The sequence below is a fragment of the Ranitomeya imitator genome, chromosome 1 (genome assembly GCF_032444005.1).
Source record: "Ranitomeya imitator isolate aRanImi1 chromosome 1, aRanImi1.pri, whole genome shotgun sequence".
Taxonomy (NCBI): domain Eukaryota; kingdom Metazoa; phylum Chordata; class Amphibia; order Anura; family Dendrobatidae; genus Ranitomeya; species Ranitomeya imitator.
Window position 1 is genome coordinate 367208114 of NC_091282.1, and position 19271 is coordinate 367227384.

At 41.1% G+C, this 19271-nt stretch overlaps 1 protein-coding gene across 1 annotated transcript; it reads left to right on the forward strand.

The window, feature by feature from the left end:
* The first annotated feature begins 1239 nt into the window (after window positions 1-1239).
* LOC138672952 (pancreatic secretory granule membrane major glycoprotein GP2-like) lies at window positions 1240-18624 on the forward strand. The gene is made up of 10 exons (XM_069761411.1): window positions 1240-1355; window positions 3107-3160; window positions 3295-3366; window positions 3737-3954; window positions 5845-5999; window positions 6108-6362; window positions 7683-7839; window positions 8026-8098; window positions 9031-9060; window positions 17472-18624. Exons 2-10 carry the CDS (start codon window positions 3112-3114, stop codon window positions 17537-17539), a joined length of 1077 nt encoding a protein of 358 aa, XP_069617512.1. The 5' UTR covers window positions 1240-1355; window positions 3107-3111; the 3' UTR covers window positions 17540-18624.
* Window positions 18625-19271: the final 647 nt, after the last annotated feature.

The following is a 19271-nucleotide window of genomic DNA, read 5'->3' on the forward strand; positions in this document are numbered from 1 at the left end:
TGTCTGTTGTCTTTTTTAAGTCTATTGTATATATTGTTATTGGCTATGGCAGTCACTGTTGTTTCTATTATGTACACTTTGTTATGCTATCCATTACTCTTATTGAACTGTTTTATTGTTCTGTTATGTAGCACTCTGCACTTTAGTAGCACTTTTAGCTTTTTACATGTTATTTTCCCATTGGTCCTGCCTGTTCATATGCCCACAATATATGGTACCTGTCTTTTTGACATTCAAATGGGTTTCGCATAGTTAATAGCATTGTGTCTGTGTGCCGTCCTCATATATACTTACCTGACCCAATGCGCATGCGGGCCGGCGCTCTGTTGCCAGGTGATGCTGACGGCGTCTTTCCGGGCTTAGCTGGGTCTCTGTCATCTCCTCCCCTCATGTGATCTTACGTGGGCGGGTCTGGTGACGTGAGTCTTGGCCTCGCTTGACACCCTCGGTGTCATCCTGTCCTCTGGATGCGGCTGACTGCGCATGCGCCGTACATGGGTCTTCTTGTTACGGCTACTCGGATTGGCTGAGACAGTCTTTAAAACGCTGCTTGTTATCAATGATGCCATACCCCCAGAAGAAGGCACGTAGCCAAAATGGGTGGCATCGTGGTCTCCACAGGTAAACCACCTCTTACTTTATTTAATGCTCATTTGTGCATGTCCTTTATGGACAGAGTTATTCCTTGTTGGTGCTCCATAAACTTAGTATTTATTTAAGCACTCCCATATATTTTGCACGGTCGGTTTTTTGGGGTATATATTAACAAGGTCTCTTATGGTTATTGCTTATTGTATGTACTATGGTTTGCCTGGTGGACACCACGTTGCCACTCTTTATGGTGTGATCCCTGTCATATTTCTTGTGCTCCTGTTGTGTAACGCTTTTAATCTTTTGGTTCAATAAAATTTATTACATGTTTCAGATATTGGTTCTTTTGGTGCTTCTCTCCTTTTTTGGTTTCTTCTATTAGATGTAAGCATCATTTTCTTTATTGACATCACAAGTAGGTAGAGCTAAGTTCTTTCTGTCCTGCTACATGGTGCCTTTGAGAGGTAAGCAAAGTCTTCATAATGATCCTGACGGCATACACAAGCATGTTTGTCAATTGTTGCCATGGACAAAGAAACTGATCTTTAGTTTTGCTTGCTATTGCAGAAAACAAATTGCTTTAGGCTAAAATAGGTGAATTTTTAGCATTAGGGTTGGGCACTGTCGTGGACACTTGTGTCACCACATACACACCCTGTCACCTTGCCTCCTCTGGCTGTACTAGCGGCACAAGAACAAGCAGTATATAAACAGCTCCAACCAGTCCTAAACATCTAGAAGCCTCACAAGATCATCACATCAAGGTAAACCACCCAGCTTATTCATGCTTCTTCCAGACTACTAGCTAATCATGAGGAGAGAGTTTCAGAAAGAAATGTGAATTATTAATTTTATTGTTATTATTATTATTATTATTATTATTATTATTATTATTATTATTATATGCTTGTTTCATTCATGTTCATGTTTGACATGGAGGACATAGATTTTTCTAGATAATTTTTTGATAAATTCGTATAAAATATCTACGGTATATTTTAATGCACAGTAATATTTATATCAATTTGCATTTTCTAGTATGTAAACAACAAATACATAAAGTAAACCAAGTAATCACGTAAAATATTCTACAATGTATCTTCTGTTTGTAACTTTGTATTTCTTTGATTTTGTATAAATTTTAGTTTATATTCTGAATAAGTTTCTAAATGAATGAAATAACATTGTCCTTAAATGCCATATTCTACCGTTACCCGTGATGCTAACAATGCATTTTCTAATTGTTTTGCAAATGTACTTTAAAAAAGAGGTTTGCTCAGATTTTAAGAAATCTGCCCAAGAGTGAGGAATGTTATAATATAAATACGTGACCATTATTTATCCGCCAAATGCACAGCAGCCCCAGTGCTGTCATTCAGTGGTCAGGTCACCTCAAGTCCTGATGTGATGATGTCTCAACCAACATTTAGGAGACTACTGCAGCCAATCACTGGCCTCAGCAATGATGTTTGCACATGCTTCCAGGAATGATAATAAGACTGAGGTCACAAGAGCGTAGATTCTCTCATGCAAAATAATTGTACAGATTATACTAGTACTAGTATACTAGTGACACTCAGCTCAAACGCTGTGGTCTTAGTGTGATCTGATTCTCTTAAATGAAAGAATCGTAGCACAGGTGAAGACAAGATGGAGACTATGATTTCTCCCTTTTCTCTATTCTGTGAATCTGTGGAAATCAGACTGCCCAGAATCAGATGTCGCCCGAGTGCAGTCCGATGATTTTGACGCACCTATAGACTTAGCGCCATCCAATTTGTACAGAAACTCCCGGCATGCTGCGTTTTTCTGCCTTTAGCCGAAGCGTAAGAAAAAAAAAACACTGATCAGCACTGCCCCATGGAATAACATTGGTTTGAGTGCTAGCCAATATAGCACGGATGGCACTTGTCCCATATATACGCTCACGTGAACAAGCCCTTACAGCGAGCCACACACTGGTAACTTGAAAAAAAAATCCAATAATCTTTAATTCTTAACATGGTTTCCTAAATATTTCCAATGGACCTGAGAAAGAACTAGAGACAGAACTTTTAAAAGTTAATGGAATACATCAAAGTATTTTTAAGATCATTTACAAAATGAAATCATCCATATCCATAGTGGCTGCAAGAAAAATTAAACCTAACACCACTGACAAAAAATTCTTTGTCCATTAAACAGTATAGAGGCATACCACTGTGTGATTGTGCTTCCAGGAAGGACAAAGCATCACATATTTATATTTTTTATAAAAACTCTTTTCTTTCTCCATGTAATGCTCTAGACATGGTACAGTATGGGCATGACTTCTAAGATGAATTCATCAGCCGTATTCTTCCTTCCTTTACTCCTTTTTTCCATACGTGGCCATCTTACACCACTCTTTTGGATATTTCTTAAGTGAAGATTAAATAAAATGAAGGACGCATCCTATATTAACAATTAGTGGAAAATTAAATTAATTTGTCAAAGAATCTAAAACAAATCTTGACTGTTTCCCTTTATATTGCAGGCACAATGAAGATGTTACTAGCATCACTTCTGGCGCTGTGCACTTTTTTATCAGGTAAAAAAAAATATATTGTTTGAAATCAAAGAAATTATATGTTAAAGGTTTATTCATTTTACAAAGTGTTAGCAGGGGTCTGTATCAGTGTAACATGCCATGTTTTCCCACATTGTTATTTTCTCTTCATGTAGCGCATGCTGTAACCCAAGAATGTGGTGGATCTGTCAATTGTACCTGTAACCTCAATAACTACAATTCTTCAGGTAAGGACACAAATTGTGAACATTACCAGCAATTGTACATTGAAGCAGCCTTGTCTCCACAGAAAGAATATGTCTGCAGCACCCCACCACACGGAATGCCATGTAGCCCCAAATGGAATCTTTTTTGCTCTATGTAACATTCCACCTCCACATGGCGGAGGATTAACTATTAATTCATTATTCTTTCGAAATAAAAAATTATCATAAATGAACTTGTAATCGGTGATTTCCCTCGATAGGATGGTACAATACAAGTAATCTTGTTATACACATGTAAATTCCATATCAGCCCTCTTGTCTTTCATTCGGAATGGTTTACTTTGTGCATTTCTGTATGTAAAACCAGTTTAACCATTGCTTCCCCATTTAGTGACACCACCAAGTCCAACTATTAACTGCTCAAATGGAATGATGACCATTTACATCTCCAAATGCCAACTGGAAAAAAGCCTGTTCAACATCTCTAACTTGGCCCTGCTTAATAATACTGATCCTGATTGTGCCAGTCTAGAATACTCGGTAGATGGAGAGTTTCAAGTCGGCTTCCATAATCCAATGAGCACCACAAAGTGCGGCAACAAATTAGAAGTGAGTACAAGTAAAACCTACTTCAGTGTATGATGAAAACGGCAAGCTTGAGCATGACTCTCAGTGTCGTTTGTCATGAGATAAGAATCTAAACTCATCAGTGTTAAGATTGTATCTTCAATTACTAATATGTGGTAAGGAATTCCATAATTTGACTGATGTAACTGTAATGCAGCCTTGTTATACATTGATGTCTTATTTGCCTTTCTTGCACTCATCAGGAATGATCTCTGGTCCACTGTAAAGTTCTGTAATGAATGATGTTTCAGTTCTTTGTATTACCAACACATATCGCTGTGGTTGTTTATACATGTTAATAAGATCACCAGTAAGATTTGTTATTCTGAACTTAAAGAGATTGTCCACTACTTTACTACTGATGAACTATCCTTAGGATAACAGCTGGCATCCCTGCCGATCAACTGTTTTCGGTGCCGGCAGTGGCCGAAGATGCTCATTTAAGGAGCTGCTTAATCTACTGATAGTCACCGCGGCTGTTTACTGCACATTGGCCCTCTATTGATTTGAATAGCGAGCAGATGTTCAGCACCTGTTCGCGGCTACTATCAGTATTTATCACTCTTTTTATATACTCAAAAAAACTTAATTTACTTTTGCAGCTACTGCTTGACACTGAACACTGCTGTTGAGCGTACCTGTGAGCAGATGACTCCGGTTCCTCTCTCGTTTGCACAGTTGTCTTCTACTGACATACAAAAATATCTTGGAGCCTTGGTGCATTACTTTTCATCCATTGACCTTACAATTTATCAGCTGCCTTCCCGTCTGTGTCACCACCTACATGGTATTTGCGCAGTCAAACTGATCTGTCAAATCATATTGCAAAAAAATGTGGAAAGAAACATAAAAAATAAGTAAATAAAAAAGTTATCGCTTTTGGAAGAAAGGGAGAAAAATAGAAAAAACAGCTCCCTTCTTGTCTGTGTCATCACCTAATGTAGGTCATTTTGTAGGATATTATAATTAGCCTAAATTATTTTGCATGGCAAATCTGCCTGAATACAGTATGCGGTGACACCACTATAGATCACTCGGACTTCCACCTGAGTACAATATGTGGTGACACCACTATGGACCACTCGGACCACAGCCTGAGTGCAGTATGTGGTGACACCACTATGGACCAATCGGACAGCAGCCTGAGTACAGTATGTGGTGACACCACTATGGACCACTCGGACCACAGCCTGAGTACAGTATGCGGTGACACCACTATGGATCACTCGGACCACAGCCTGAGTACAGTATGCGGTGACACCACTATGGACTCCTCGGACCACTGCCTGAGTACAGTATGCGGTGACACCACTATGGACCACTCGGACCACAGCCTGAGTGCAGTATGTGGTGACACCACTATGGACCAATCGGACCGCAGCCTGAGTACAGTATGTGGTGACACCACCATGGACCACTCGGACCACAGCCTGAGTACAGTATGTGGTGACACCACCATGGATCACTCGAACCACAGCCTGAGTACAGTATGTGGTGACACCACTATGGACCACTCGGACCACAGCCTGAGTACAGTATGTGGCGACACCACTATGGACCACTCGGACCACAGCCTGAGTACAGTATGCGGTGCCACCACTATGGACCACTCGGACCACAGCCTGAGTACAGTATGCAGTGACACCACTATTAGCACGTATTGAAGGTTGTGTTCCTCCTGAAATCATTACTCATACTTTATGTAAGATGAACTGACGTTTGTATTGATTTCCTATTTCCACTTGTAATGTTGCCGTTGAGTGTGATTACATTTTTTATATGAAGGTCAATAGTAATGAGTAATTGCTATTCCAATATTTCTCTATTGTCAAAAGATAAAATATGCCATAGTCATTTTTCATTTCTTCTCAGGTAAATGCAACTCATGCCATTTATTCCAATATCCTGCATATTTATGCAGAGGAGCACACTGTCGTCACTAGAAATAATGCCACTGCCAACCTCAGCTGCATCTACCCCCTAATTTATCCTGTTTCCCTCAACATTACATTAAAACCAGTATCAGGGTAAGTTACCTCCTTCTTAAAATGTCTGAGTATACTATCAGATATGACTAGTTGGTGCTTGGTCATAGATAAATGCAATACTACTTCTGTGTTTTCTGTATTTTTCAGGACTACGGACATCTCAGTGCCAGGAGTAACAGGGACCATGACAGTAATTATGACAGTGTTTGTAGATGCTGAACTTACCCAACCAGTTACAGACAACACAGTGCTAACCGTGGAACAAACTGTTTATATTCAAATATTGATGCCAGAATTGGATGCCAACCAATTTAACATTAAAGTGATAAGGCTGTACGCCACCCCAGGTGCAACTGATCCTGGAACTGGTCTGCTATTTAATCTGACAAGTGGATCGGATGGGTAAGCTTTCCTGCTTGCCTTTAAGATGAAATGAGACACAAAAACTCAGTTATTCTCAGTTTTATAATGTAGAAATAATAAGTTAAGCTTAAGGGCTCCCTCAGATGAGTGTAGAAATCGGATGAGGGAGATCCAATTCAATAGCTCTAGTCTACTTTCGTGCGACCCCGGGCAAAATTCATCTAACAAGTATCACATATTATTATAGGTAGGAACATGTAAAGGAGCATTTGAGGGTTAATGGGGCTTCCATTCTCTCAGAAGAACTATGTCAAATTGTAGCATAAAATCCAGTCCGCACAGAAACATTGGGCCCATTTCATTATTGCATTCGTGCCTGATTTTTCTTGAGTTTTTTGTGTTTTGCGACTTTTTTTCTTTGCATCCAATTCACCTTTCCTTTTGTGCCTTTTGTCATTTTTTTCATGTGTTTATCTGTTTAGTTTTTTAGTTCACCTCTGTGGGCCGAGTACATTATATATTGATATGTTCTCCTGATTCACCATTTTTTACTTTTTAAAAAGTCACAAAAATACCCTTGGCTGTCTCCTTGGAAATAGGAATATTTTTTATTAACTGTTGTGACATTTTACTTTTTGCATTAAAAGGTCATAAAAAGACTAAAATATACAGTTTTTAACTTTGTGCAAGAAGTCATGAATGGCACAAAAAGTCAGCAAACACGGCAATGCAAAAAAGTGACTTAAAAAAGGCAAATGATAAATAGGGCCAAGTTTTTGTCAATTGGTCCTTCAACGAAGCACAGGCTGAACAAGCCCAACCTATATATATATATATATATATATATATATATATATACATATATATATATATATATATATATACAATGGGGCTATTGTACACTTATTTTTACTGGTGGTTATATTTAGATTTCCCATTAAATTTGGTTTGGGTAACAGAAGCTGAGATTTCATAAAGATCCAGAAAATGATACAATACAGCAGGTGGTTTACTTCAGTCAATATTACTTAGTGGGAATTGGTCACCAGGTCTTTGCATCCTAATCAGAGAGCAGCAAAATGTACGGAAGGAGAACCCGATGTGCCACTTACTGGGCTGCATTATATAGTTTTTATAAATTCAGTTTTATCAGCAGTAGATTATTAGAGGACTAGTAAATCTACTTTCAGGTAGTCCAACCACGCCCTCACCAAATATGTCTTTCTTCACTTGACTCCCAAAAATGTAAACCTACACTGATACAGAGGCCATTTTACAGAGCTAATGAGCAGCACTCAACAAACATGAGTGAGACAAGTAGGAGGAGTATAATCTTACATCTACATCCATTATGTTTAGGTGCCCGGACCCTCAATATGGTGTTGGCGTCATTTATGTCCTCAATAATGGTAATGGTACTGAAGCAAGATTTGCCTTGAAAATCTTCAAGATCACTAACCAAAACTATGTACGGCTGTACGCAGATGTCACGATCTGTGTCTCAAACTGTGCAGTGGTAAGAACGTTTCATCCATTATTCCTGAATTCTAAGTTCTGATACAGTAAAGCCAAAAGGTAGAGATAAAAGAATAAAGGATCGCTGTTGTTTCATAGATAACTGTCAAAGACCCCTGTATTACTGTTAGTTTACTGCTTCAGTAAAATCATTTGTGACTATAAAATTATTTTCTACATTGTGCAGAACTGCAATGAAAAAAGTGGTAGATCATCAACACCAGATAATGTGGCAACGGTAAATTTGGAGCTAACTGCTGGTAAGGAAAATCTCCAGTTTTTACTGCTATGATATGTGCTGAAACAATGGACCTGAATTATTAAGACTGGTTCTGTGCATGTCTGGCTTAAAGGGAATCTGTAATTATTATGTTTTTGCTTCCTCATCTGACAACAGTATAATGTAGGAAAAGAGACCCTGATTCCTATGATATATTACTTAGTATACTGAGTGCCGCAGCTGTGACACAATCAGAGATCTTAGATATAGAACTCAGCAGAGCTCAGATAGCTAACCTCACCCACACCAGGCTCTTTATGTACATTGTCTATTGACAGTGAGCTGCTTATCACAGGAGGGGGCGGAGCCAGACAACTCCATATGAATCAGCTAGTCACAGCAATGATGATGTCCCAGTGATAAAACCTTCATTATAAGTGGACAACCCCACACAGCCTGATAAGGGACACTTGTAGTGTTATTTGATTGGCACCCTAGTGAAATAAATGTGCTAAGCCATTGTATTGCAGTGTCAGACTAGAATTTCTTAGACCAACCAGATATAAGGTTTCCGAACTCCTACTCTCCACCTATACAGAATATTTGCATCTCCACTTTTAGTGTCATAGTAAACTTTGCTGCTCTCACTGCAGGACACGTTATTAATGACCTCTAATAGGTAACTTGTGAATCCACCCAAGACAAAAAGACTTTAGTGTCGGTGATTGACTCAAACACATCTCTAAATAGGGTTACCTTCTGCTGATCATTTGAGTCTAGGTGCATTGGGTTATTTTTCCTCTATTGAGTGAGAGCCCATATATATTACAGTGTATGGACGCATTATATTGTTTTTCTCTCTTATTGCTTAGCTTTATATTTCTAAGTTTTCTCCCATTAATTTTTTCCTTGTTTACTATCATTTTGTGATGAATTTATCTTGTTTAACCTCATTCTGTTTCCCTTTTACAGATAGCCTTATTCCTGGTGGTGCCACTGGCCGTAAGTGTTTATATTACACTAGATGGTGGCCCGATTCTAACGCATCGGGTATTCTAGAATATGCATGTCCACGTAGTATATTGCACAGCCCATGTAGTATATTGCCCAGCCACGTAGTATATTGCCCAGCGACGTAGTATATTGCCCAGCGACGTAGTATATTGCCCAGCCACGTAGTATATTGCCCAGCGACGTAGTATATTGCCCAGCGACGTAGTATATTGCCCAGCCACGTAGTATATTGCCCAGTCACGTAGTATATTGCCCAGTCACGTAGTATATTGCCCAGCCACATAGTATATAGCAGAGCCAAGTAGTATATTGCCCAGCCACGTAGTATATTGCCCAGCCACGTAGTATATTGCCCAGCCACGTAGTATATTGCCCAGTGACGTTGTATATTGCCCAGCCACGTAGTATATTGCCCAGTGACGTAGTATATTGCCCAGCCACGTAGTATATTGCCCAGTGACATAGTATATTGCCCAGTTACAAAGTATATTGCCTAGTGACGTAGTATATTGTGCAGCCACGTAGTATATTGCCCAGCCACGTAGTATATTGCCCAGTTACGTAGTATAATGGCCAGTCACGTAGAATATTGCACAGTCACGTAGTATATTGCCCAGTTACGTAGTATAATGCCCAGTCACGTAGAATATTGCACAGTCACGTAGTATATTGCCCAGTGACGTAGTATATTGCCCAGTGACATAGTATACAGCACAGAGCCACGTAGTATATTGCCGAGCTACATAGTATATTGCACAGCCCGCGTAGTATATTCCCCAATGACGTAATATATTGGCCAGCCACGTAGTATATTGCCCAGTCACGTAGTATATTGCCCAGTTACATAGTATTTTGCCCAGTCACGTAGTATATTGCCCAGTGACATAGTATACAGCACAGAGCCACATAGTATATTGCCCAGTGATGTAGTATATTGCCCAGCCACGTAGTATATTGCACAGCAAAGTATTATACAGCACAGAGCCACGTAGTACGTTGGCCTGTCACGTAGTATATTGCCCAGCGACGTAGTATATTGCCCAGTGACGTAGTATATTGCCCAGCCACGTAGTATATTGCCCAGGCAGGTTTGTCACAGGTGAAAAAATAAAAAATAAACATATACTCACCTTTTCAAGGGAGCCCTTGTAGTCCACGACAGCTTCCGGTCCCAGGGTTGGAATTAGCGCAGGACCTGTGATGACGTCGTGGTCACATGACCATGACGTCATGGCAGGTCCTTCTGCCACCGGAACCTGCAATGGAAGATGGCGACCGGTGCGAGCTGCAATGTAGGGCGAGTATAGCAGTTTTTTTTTTATTATTATTTTTAACATTACATTTTTTACTATTCATGCCACATAGGCAGCGTCAGTAGTAATAAGTTGGGGACACACAGGGTTAATAGCGGCGGTAATGGAGTGCGTTACTAGCAGCATAACGCGGTCCATTACCACCGGCATTAACCCTGTGTTAGCGGTGACCGGAGGGGGTATGCGGTCGACAGGCACTGACTGCGGGGTGTAAGGAGCGGCCATTTTCTTCCGTACTGTGTCCTTCGCTGATTGGTCGTGGCAGCCATGACAGGCAGCTGGCGAGACCAATCAGCGAATGAATAACCGTAACAGAAGGATAGACAGAAAGATGGAGGTAACCCTTAGACAATTATATAGTAGAAATGCTTTTCAAAGGCCATTTATAACATTTTAATTTACATGTGAAAAATGTAACTTTATAAATTTTTATACATTTATAATGAAACATAAACCTCAAAATTCACTTTTTTTTATCTGTCAAACTATACATTACTTTATTTTTTGTGAATCACATTACAAAAATATATTTTTTAACTATTTTTCGTAATGCTTAGAAATTGAGGAAAAGAGTACACTTGCAATTCTGGAGGATATTTTTAATATAGAACAGACTCTCACTGATCCAGTGTATTTCCAATTCTGGATCACAGGAAACTAAAGCGATTTTAGTTACTGGCTGGCTAGTTTTATCTGTATTAGATTTAAATAATAGAATCCTAGAATGTTAGAGTTGGAAAGGACCTTCAGGGTCATCGTGTCCAACCCCCTGCTCAATGCAGGATTCACTAAACCATCTCAGACAGATGTCTGTCCAGCCTCTGTTTGAAGATTTCCATTGAAGGAGAACTCACCACATCTCGTGGCAGCCTGTTCTACTCATTGATCACCCGAACTGTCAAAATTTTATTGCTATCTATTTTGAAAGCATTATTTTTTTGTTTAACTTGAAATTGGAATTTTTCTTCAGTTATCATTTTTTTTACTAAATTTTCAAAAGCTTATGAGATTAAAATGAACAAAAAAAATCAAAAGTATGTTTCGCTTCATAAGCGTAAATAAAATCCTATATAAACTACATTAAAAACACAATTTATTGCCATCCTATAAAGTTATTATCATTATTTTTCTTAGTAAATTCTTACTGACTTTTAGTTGAAACTTGGCTACAAAGATTTAAAAAATAAAAAAGGGATAATACTGCCCAACATACAGCATTTTTCTTAACAAAAATGCTGAGAGTGAACCCACCCATTGCATTTTTTTAAGAATTTGTGGGAGTCACTTTTTATGTTCTGAGGAGTTCCACAAATTTAACCCCTTCCCGACCCATGACGCCACGTAGGCGTCATGAAAGTCGGTGCCATTCCGACCCATGACGCCTATGCGGCGTCATGGAAAGATCGCGTCCCTGCAGGCCGGGTGAAAGGGTTAACTCCCATTTCACCCGATCTGCAGGGACAGGGGGAGTGGTAGTTTAGCCCAGGGGGGGTGGCTTCACCCCCTCGTGGCTACGATCGCTCTGATTGGCTGTTGAAAGTGAAACTGCCAATCAGAGCGATTTGTAATATTTCACCCATTATAACGGGTGAAATATTACAATCCAGCCATGGCCGATGCTGAAATATCATCGGCCATGGCTGGAAATACTAGTGTGCCCCCACCCCACCCCTCCGATCGCCCCCCCACCCCCCCGATCTGGCCGGTACACTGCTCCGGCTCCCCTCCGCCCTGTGCTCCGCTCCCCCCCGTGCTCGTGTCCGCTCGCCCCGTGCTCCAATCACCCCCCCGTGCTCCAATCACCCCCCCTGCACTCCGATCCACCCCCCCCCGTGCTCCGTTCCACCCCCCCGTGCTCCGTTCCAGCCCCCCCGTGCTCCGTTCCACGCCCCCCGCGCTCCGTTCCACCCCTCCCGCGCTCCGATTCCCCCCCCCGTGCTCCGATCCCCCCCCCCGTGGTCCCCCCCCACCCTATCATACTTACCGATCCAGCCGGGGTCCCGTCCGTCTTCTCCCGGGCGCCGCCATCTTCCAAAATGGCGGGCGCATGCGCAGTGCGCCCGCCGAATCTGCCGGCCGGCAGATTCGTTCCAAAGTGCATTTTGATCACTGAGATATAATCTATCTCAGTGATCAAAATAAAAAAAATAATAAATGACCCCCCCCCCTTTGTCACCCCCATAGGTAGGGACAATAAAAAAATAAAGAAATTTTTTTTTTCCCACTAATGTTAGAATAGGGTTAGGGTTAGGGGTAGGGGTAGGGTTAGGGGTAGGGTTAGGGGTAGGGTTAGGGTTAGGGGTAGGGGTAGGGTTAGGGTTAGGGGTAGGGTTAGGGTTAGGGGTAGGGCTAGGGTTAGGGCTAGGGTTAGGGTTAGGGTTAGGAATGTGCACACGTATTCTGGTCCTCTGCGGATTTTTCCGCTGCGGATTTGATAAATCCGCAGTGCTAAACCGCTGCGGATTTATGGCGGATTTACCGCGTTTTTTTCTGCGCATTTCACTGCGGTTTTACAATTGCGATTTTCTATTGGAGCAGTTGTAAAACCGCTGCGGAATCCGCACAAAGAAGTGACATGCTGCGGAATGTAAACCGCTGCGTTTCCGTGCAGTTTTTCCGCAGCATGTGTACAGCGATTTTTGTTTCCCATAGGTTTACATTGAACTGTACACTCATGGGAAACTGCTGCGGATCCGCAGCGTTTTCCGCAGCGTGTGCACATACCTTTAGAATTAGGCTATGTGCACACGGTGCGGATTTGGCTGCGGATTCGCAGCAGTGTTCCATCAGGTTTACAGTACCATGTAAACATATGAAAAACCAAATCCGCTGTGCCCATGGTGCGGAAAATACCGCGCGGGAACGCTGCGTTGTATTTTCCGCAGCATGTCAATTCTTTGTGCGGATTCCGCAGCGTTTTACACCTGTTCCTCAATAGGAATCCGCAGGTGAAATCCGCACAAAAAACACTGGAAATCCGCGGAAAATCCGCAGGTAAAACGCAGTGCCTTTTACCCGCAGATTTTTCAAAAATGGTGCGGAAATATCTCACACGAATCCGCAACGTGGGCACATAGCCTTAGGGTTAGGGTTGGAATTAGGGTTGTGGTTAGGGTTAGGGGTGTGTTGGGGTTAGTGTTGTGGTTAGGGGTGTGTTGGGGTTAGGGTTGTGATTAGGATTATGGCTACAGTTGGGATTAGGGTTAGGGGTGTGTTGGGGTTAGTGTTGGAGGTAGAATTGAGGGGTTACCACTGTTTAGGCACATCAGGGGTCTCCAAACGCAACATGGCGCCACCATTGATTCCAGCCAATCTCGTATTCAAAAAGTCAAATGGTGCTCCCTCACTTCCGAGCCCTGACGTGTGCCCAAACAGTGGTTTACCCCCACATATGGGGTACCAGCATACTCAGGACAAACTGCGCAACAATTACTGGGGTCCAATTTCTCCTGTTACCCTTGTGAAAATAAAAAAATGCTTGCTAAAACATAATTTTTGAGGAAAGAAAAATGATTTTTTATTTTCACGGCTCTGCGTTGTAAACGTCTGTGAAGCACTTGGAGGTTCAAAGTGCTCACCACATATCTAGATAAGTTCCTTGGGGGGTCTAGTTTCTAAAATGGGGTCACTTGTGGGGGGTTTCTACTGTTTAGGCACACCAGGGGCTCTGCAAACGCAACGTGACACCCGCAGACCATTCCATCAAAGTCTGCATTTCAAAAGTGACTACTTCCCTTCTGAGCCCCGACGTGTGCCCAAACAGTGGTTTACCCCCACATATGGGGTATCAGCGTACTCAGGAGAAACTGGACAACAACTTTTGGGGTCCAATTTCTCCTGTAACCCTTGGGAAAATAAAATATTCTGGGCTAAATAATTATTTTTGAGGAAAGAAAACGTATTTATTATTTTCACGGCTCTGCATTATAAACTTCTATGAAGCACTTGGGGGTTCAAAGTGCTCATCACACATCTAGATAAGTTCCTTTCAGGGTCTAGTTTCCAAAATGGGGTCACTTGTGGGGGGTTTCTACTGTTTAGGCACATCAGGGGCTCTGCAAACGCAACGTGACGCCCGCAGAGCATTCCATCAAAGTCTGCATTTCAAAACGTCACTACTTCAATTCCAAGCCCCGGCATGTGCCCAAACAGTAGTTTACCCCCACATATGGGGTATCACCGTACTCAGGAGAAACTGGACAACAAATATTGGGGTCAAATTTCTCCTGTTACCCTTGGGAAAATTAAAAAATTCTGGGCTAAATAATTATTTTTGAGGAAAGAAAACGTATTTATTATTTTCACGGCTCTGCATTATAAACTTCTATGAAGCACTTGGGGGTTCAAAGTGCTCACCACACATCTAGATAAGTTCCTTTGGGGGTCTAGTTTCCAAAATGGGGTCACTTGTGGGGGGTTTCTACTGTTAAGCCACATCAGGGGCTCTGCAAACGCAACGTGACGCCCACAGAGCATTCCATCAAAGTCTGCATTTCAAAACGTCACTACTTCACTTCCGAGCCCCGGCATGTGCCCAAACAGTGATTTACCCCCACATATGGGGTATCAGCGTACTCAGGAGAAACTGGAAAACAACTTTTGGGGTCAAATTTCTCCTGTTACCCTTGGGAAAATAAAAAATTGCAGGCTAAAAGATCATTTTTGAGAAAATAATTTTTTTTTTTATTTTCATGGCTCTGCGTTATAAACTTCTGTGAAGCACTTGGGGGTTCAAAGTCCTCACCACACATCTAGATTAGTTCCTTTGGGGGTCTAGTTTCTAAAATGGTGTCATTTCTGGGGGATCTCCAATGTTTAGGCACACAGGGGCTCTCCAAACGTGACATGGTGTCCGCTAATGATTGGAGCTAATTTTCCATTTAAAAAGCCAAATGGCGTGCCATTCCTTCCGAGCCCTGCCGTGCGCCCAAACAGTGGTTTACCCCCACATATGGGGTATCAGCGTACTCAGGACAAACTGGACAACAATATTTGGGGTCCAATTTCTCCTATTATCCTTGGCAAAATAGGAAATTCCAGGCTAAAAAATCATTTTTGAGGAAAGAAAAATTATTTTTTATTTTCATGGCTCTGCGTTATAAACTTCTGTGAAGCACCTGGGGGTTTAAAGTGCTCAATATGCATCTAGATAAGTTCCTTGGGGGGTCTAGTTTCCAAAATGGGGTCACTTGTGCGGGAGCTCCAATGTTTAGGCACACAGGGGCTCTCCAAACGCGACATGGTGTCCGCTAACAATTGGAGCTAATTTTCCATTCAAAAAGTCAAATGGCGCGCCTTCTCTTCCGAGCCCTGCCGAGTGCCCAAACAGTGGTTTACCCCCACATATGAGGTATCGGCGTACTCGGGAGAAATTGCCCAACAAATTTTATGATCCATTTTATCCTACTGCCCATGTGAAAATGAAAAAATTGAGGCGAAAAGAATTTTTTTGTGAAAAAAAATTACTTTTTCATTTTTACAGATCAATTTGTGAAGCACCTGAGGGTTTAAAGTGCTCACTAGGCATCTAAATTAGTTCCTTGGGGGGTCTAGTTTCCAAAATGGGGTCACTTGTGGGGGAGCGCCAATGTTTAGGCACACAGGAGCTATCCAAACGCGACATGGTGTCCGCTAACGATGGAAATAATTTTTCATTCAAAAAGTCAAATGGCGCTCCTTCCCTTCCGAGCCTTACCATGTGCCCAAACAGTGGTTTACCTCCACATGTGAGGTATTGGTGTACTCAGGAGAAATTGCCCAACTCATTTTAGGATCCATTTTATCCTGTTGCCCACGTGAAAATGAAAAAATTGAGGCTAAAAGAATTTTTTTGTGAAAAAAAAGTACTTTTTCATTTTTACGGATCAATTTGTGAAGCACCTGGGGGTTCAAAGTGCTCACTATGCATCTAGATAAGTTCCTTGGGGCGTCTAGTTTCCAAAATGGGGTCACTTGTGGGGGAGCTCCAATTTTTAGGCACACGGGGGCTCTCCAAACGTGACATGGTGTCCGCTAAAGAGTGGAGCCAATTTTTGATTCAAAAAGTCAAATGGCGCTCCTTCCCTTCCAAGCCCTGCCATGCGCCAAAACAGTGGTTTACCCCCACATATGAGGTATCAGCGTACTCAGGACAAATTGGACAACAACTTTCATGGTTCAGTTTCTCCTTTTACCATTGGGAAAATAAAAAAATTGTTGCTAAAAGATAATTTTTGTGACTAAAAAGTTAAATGTTCATTTTTTCCTTCCATGTTGCTTCTGCTGCTGTGAAGCACCTGAAGGGTTAATAAACTTCTTGAATGTGGTTTTGAGTACCTTGAGGGGTGCAGTTTTTAGAATGGTGTCACTTTTGGGTATTTTCAGCCATATAGACCCCTCAAACTGACTTCAAATGTGAGGTGGTCCCTAAAAAAAATGGTTTTGTAAATTTCGTTGTAAAAATGACAAATCGCTGGTCGAATTTTAACCCTTATAACTTCCTAACAAAAAAAAATTTTGTTTCCAAAATTGTGCTGATGTAAAGTAAACATGTGGGAAATGTTATTTATTAACTATTTTGTGTCACATATCTCTCTGGTTTAACAGAATAAAAATTCAAAATGTGAAAATTGCGAAATTTTCAAAATTTTCGCCAAATTTCCGTGTTTATCACAAATAAACGCAGAATTTATTGACCTAAATTTACCACTAACATGAAGCCCAATATGTCACGAAAAAACAATCTCAGAACCGCTAGGATCCGTTGAAGCGTTCCTGAGTTATTACCTCATAAAGGGACACTGGTCAGAATTGCAAAAAACGGCAAGGTCTTTAAGGTCAAAATAGGCTGGGTCTTGAAGGGGTTAACTGGTAAATTTATTAGAATAACTGAATAACTGTGGATTTTTTTTAAAATCCTGCAGAAAAATAAAAAAATCTCTCTGTGAACTCTTATCATATATATTCTGTCTTATATATAAATATATAACTGATCTGTCTGTAATCGTTAGTCTTTCTACAAACTTGGGAATATTCCGGTCATTTTAGAAGTAAGCAGATCCTACACAGCCATGAATACTAACAAAACTGCTCTATGTTTTCCCATAGATTCCTCCACGTCATGGTCCTTGGTGTCACTATCGCTCATCTCTCTGCTCATTGCAAAGTTTATGTAAAGAATTTCCCTTCTAATCTCTAAAGCCGGAAAACAGAAGAAATCTACTTTACCAAATGGATAGCTATTGACTTTATGCACTTTGCTTAGTTTTTATTGTTTATTATTCCTAAATTATTAAATAATCCAAAAAAATAGGAAACAATTAAGAACTAACAGAAAATGGAATGAACTGTACATAAGTTCACAGAAAGAGGCCAGAATTACTACCGATACAGCCACCGATTCCCAGCAGCGAACTGACGCTTCATTAGTATATGGAACATGGAGGTGGCAGAGGTGGAAAATACTGATAAACATCTGATGCCAGTTGGGTATTTTGGCCAAAATATTAAATAATGCCTCATGGTGATCATTTTACAGGATGCAGTTTAGCTTTGTGATTCTGGGGGAGGAGGGTGATGGTATTTTGTGAAGAACACATGGATGGTGGTAGTCAGGTTTTTAGATCTATGCAAGGCGTAACTATGATAGGTGCTGGGTTTGCAATCTTACCTGGGCCTCGGAACCTAAGGGACCCAAAAAGTTACCAATGGCCGATACAAAAAGATCAATACTATTAAAGACTTGCAATCATTGGGGTCCTAGTTGGAGTTTTGCATTGGGGTCCATGAGCTTCAAGTTACATCACTGGATCTAGCATCCTGTACATCACAAATGGACTGTAACAAGGCATGGTTCCCTAAAAGTTACCGTGTGCCCTATAGAAGCCCTATCATTGCACAAGTATAATGCTAAGCAGCCACCCCCATCGTTAATGCGAGCTAAGTGAGAGGCTTTTCAGTATATTGCCCCTGAGCACCCGGCCTCGTATATCATTATTACTTACTGCACACCTCTTATTTGTGGACTATGGAAACTATTGACTTTAAGCTACATGGAAACAGACATATTTTATTGTATTTGACTAATATTAAGCACTTTTGCACCCTGAGCTCTTCTTGTACTGTTATTGTATCTCCTGTAAAACACTTTGTGCACGTTGACCTGTCGAAATATAAATACAGTGTATAAATAGATATATGCTTTTATTTTATTAACCAATGTAAATCTTTCTAGCATGTAATAAATATCATTGCAATAATACAGTTTGTGTTTTTATTCAGTGCAAACTCCTTTTTTATACGTAAAAATGTTAAAGTTTTTGTTCACTTTGTAGAAAAGAAAATATTTCAGTCAGAGATGAACTGACCATTTTGGCATTAGGGCGTTACTAATTGCTAATGACCCTAGTGGCTCAGTTTGGCAATCAGATTCATTGTTTCAGGACACATTTGCAAGATAAATCTATGGTGTAAGAAAGGAAATATTTGGTGGGGTCACAGAAGATAATATGACTCAAATTTGCAAAAGATACCCATTTTCTGGTCCACAAAGTATGATGCCGACAAAAGTGCCCCCCCCAAGCACAGTATGATACCCCCACAGTGAATTCCTCCACAATACTATCTAAATGCGCAGTATAATGAGCTCACAGTGCCCCCGCAAAGTATGATACCCCATACAGTGATTCCTTCATAACTGGAAGCCCCCACAGTGACCACAACATACATAATTGCCCCTACAAGTCCCCTCGCGCAGTATGATGACATTGACACACTCCACCCAGAGAGTATGAGGCCCCCACAGCCCTCAACACATTATGATGGCTGCCTGATGCCTGGAGCCTGATGACTGCTGCCTGAAGCCTGACTACCCCTGCCAGGTGCCTGGAGCCTAACTGTCTCTGCTTG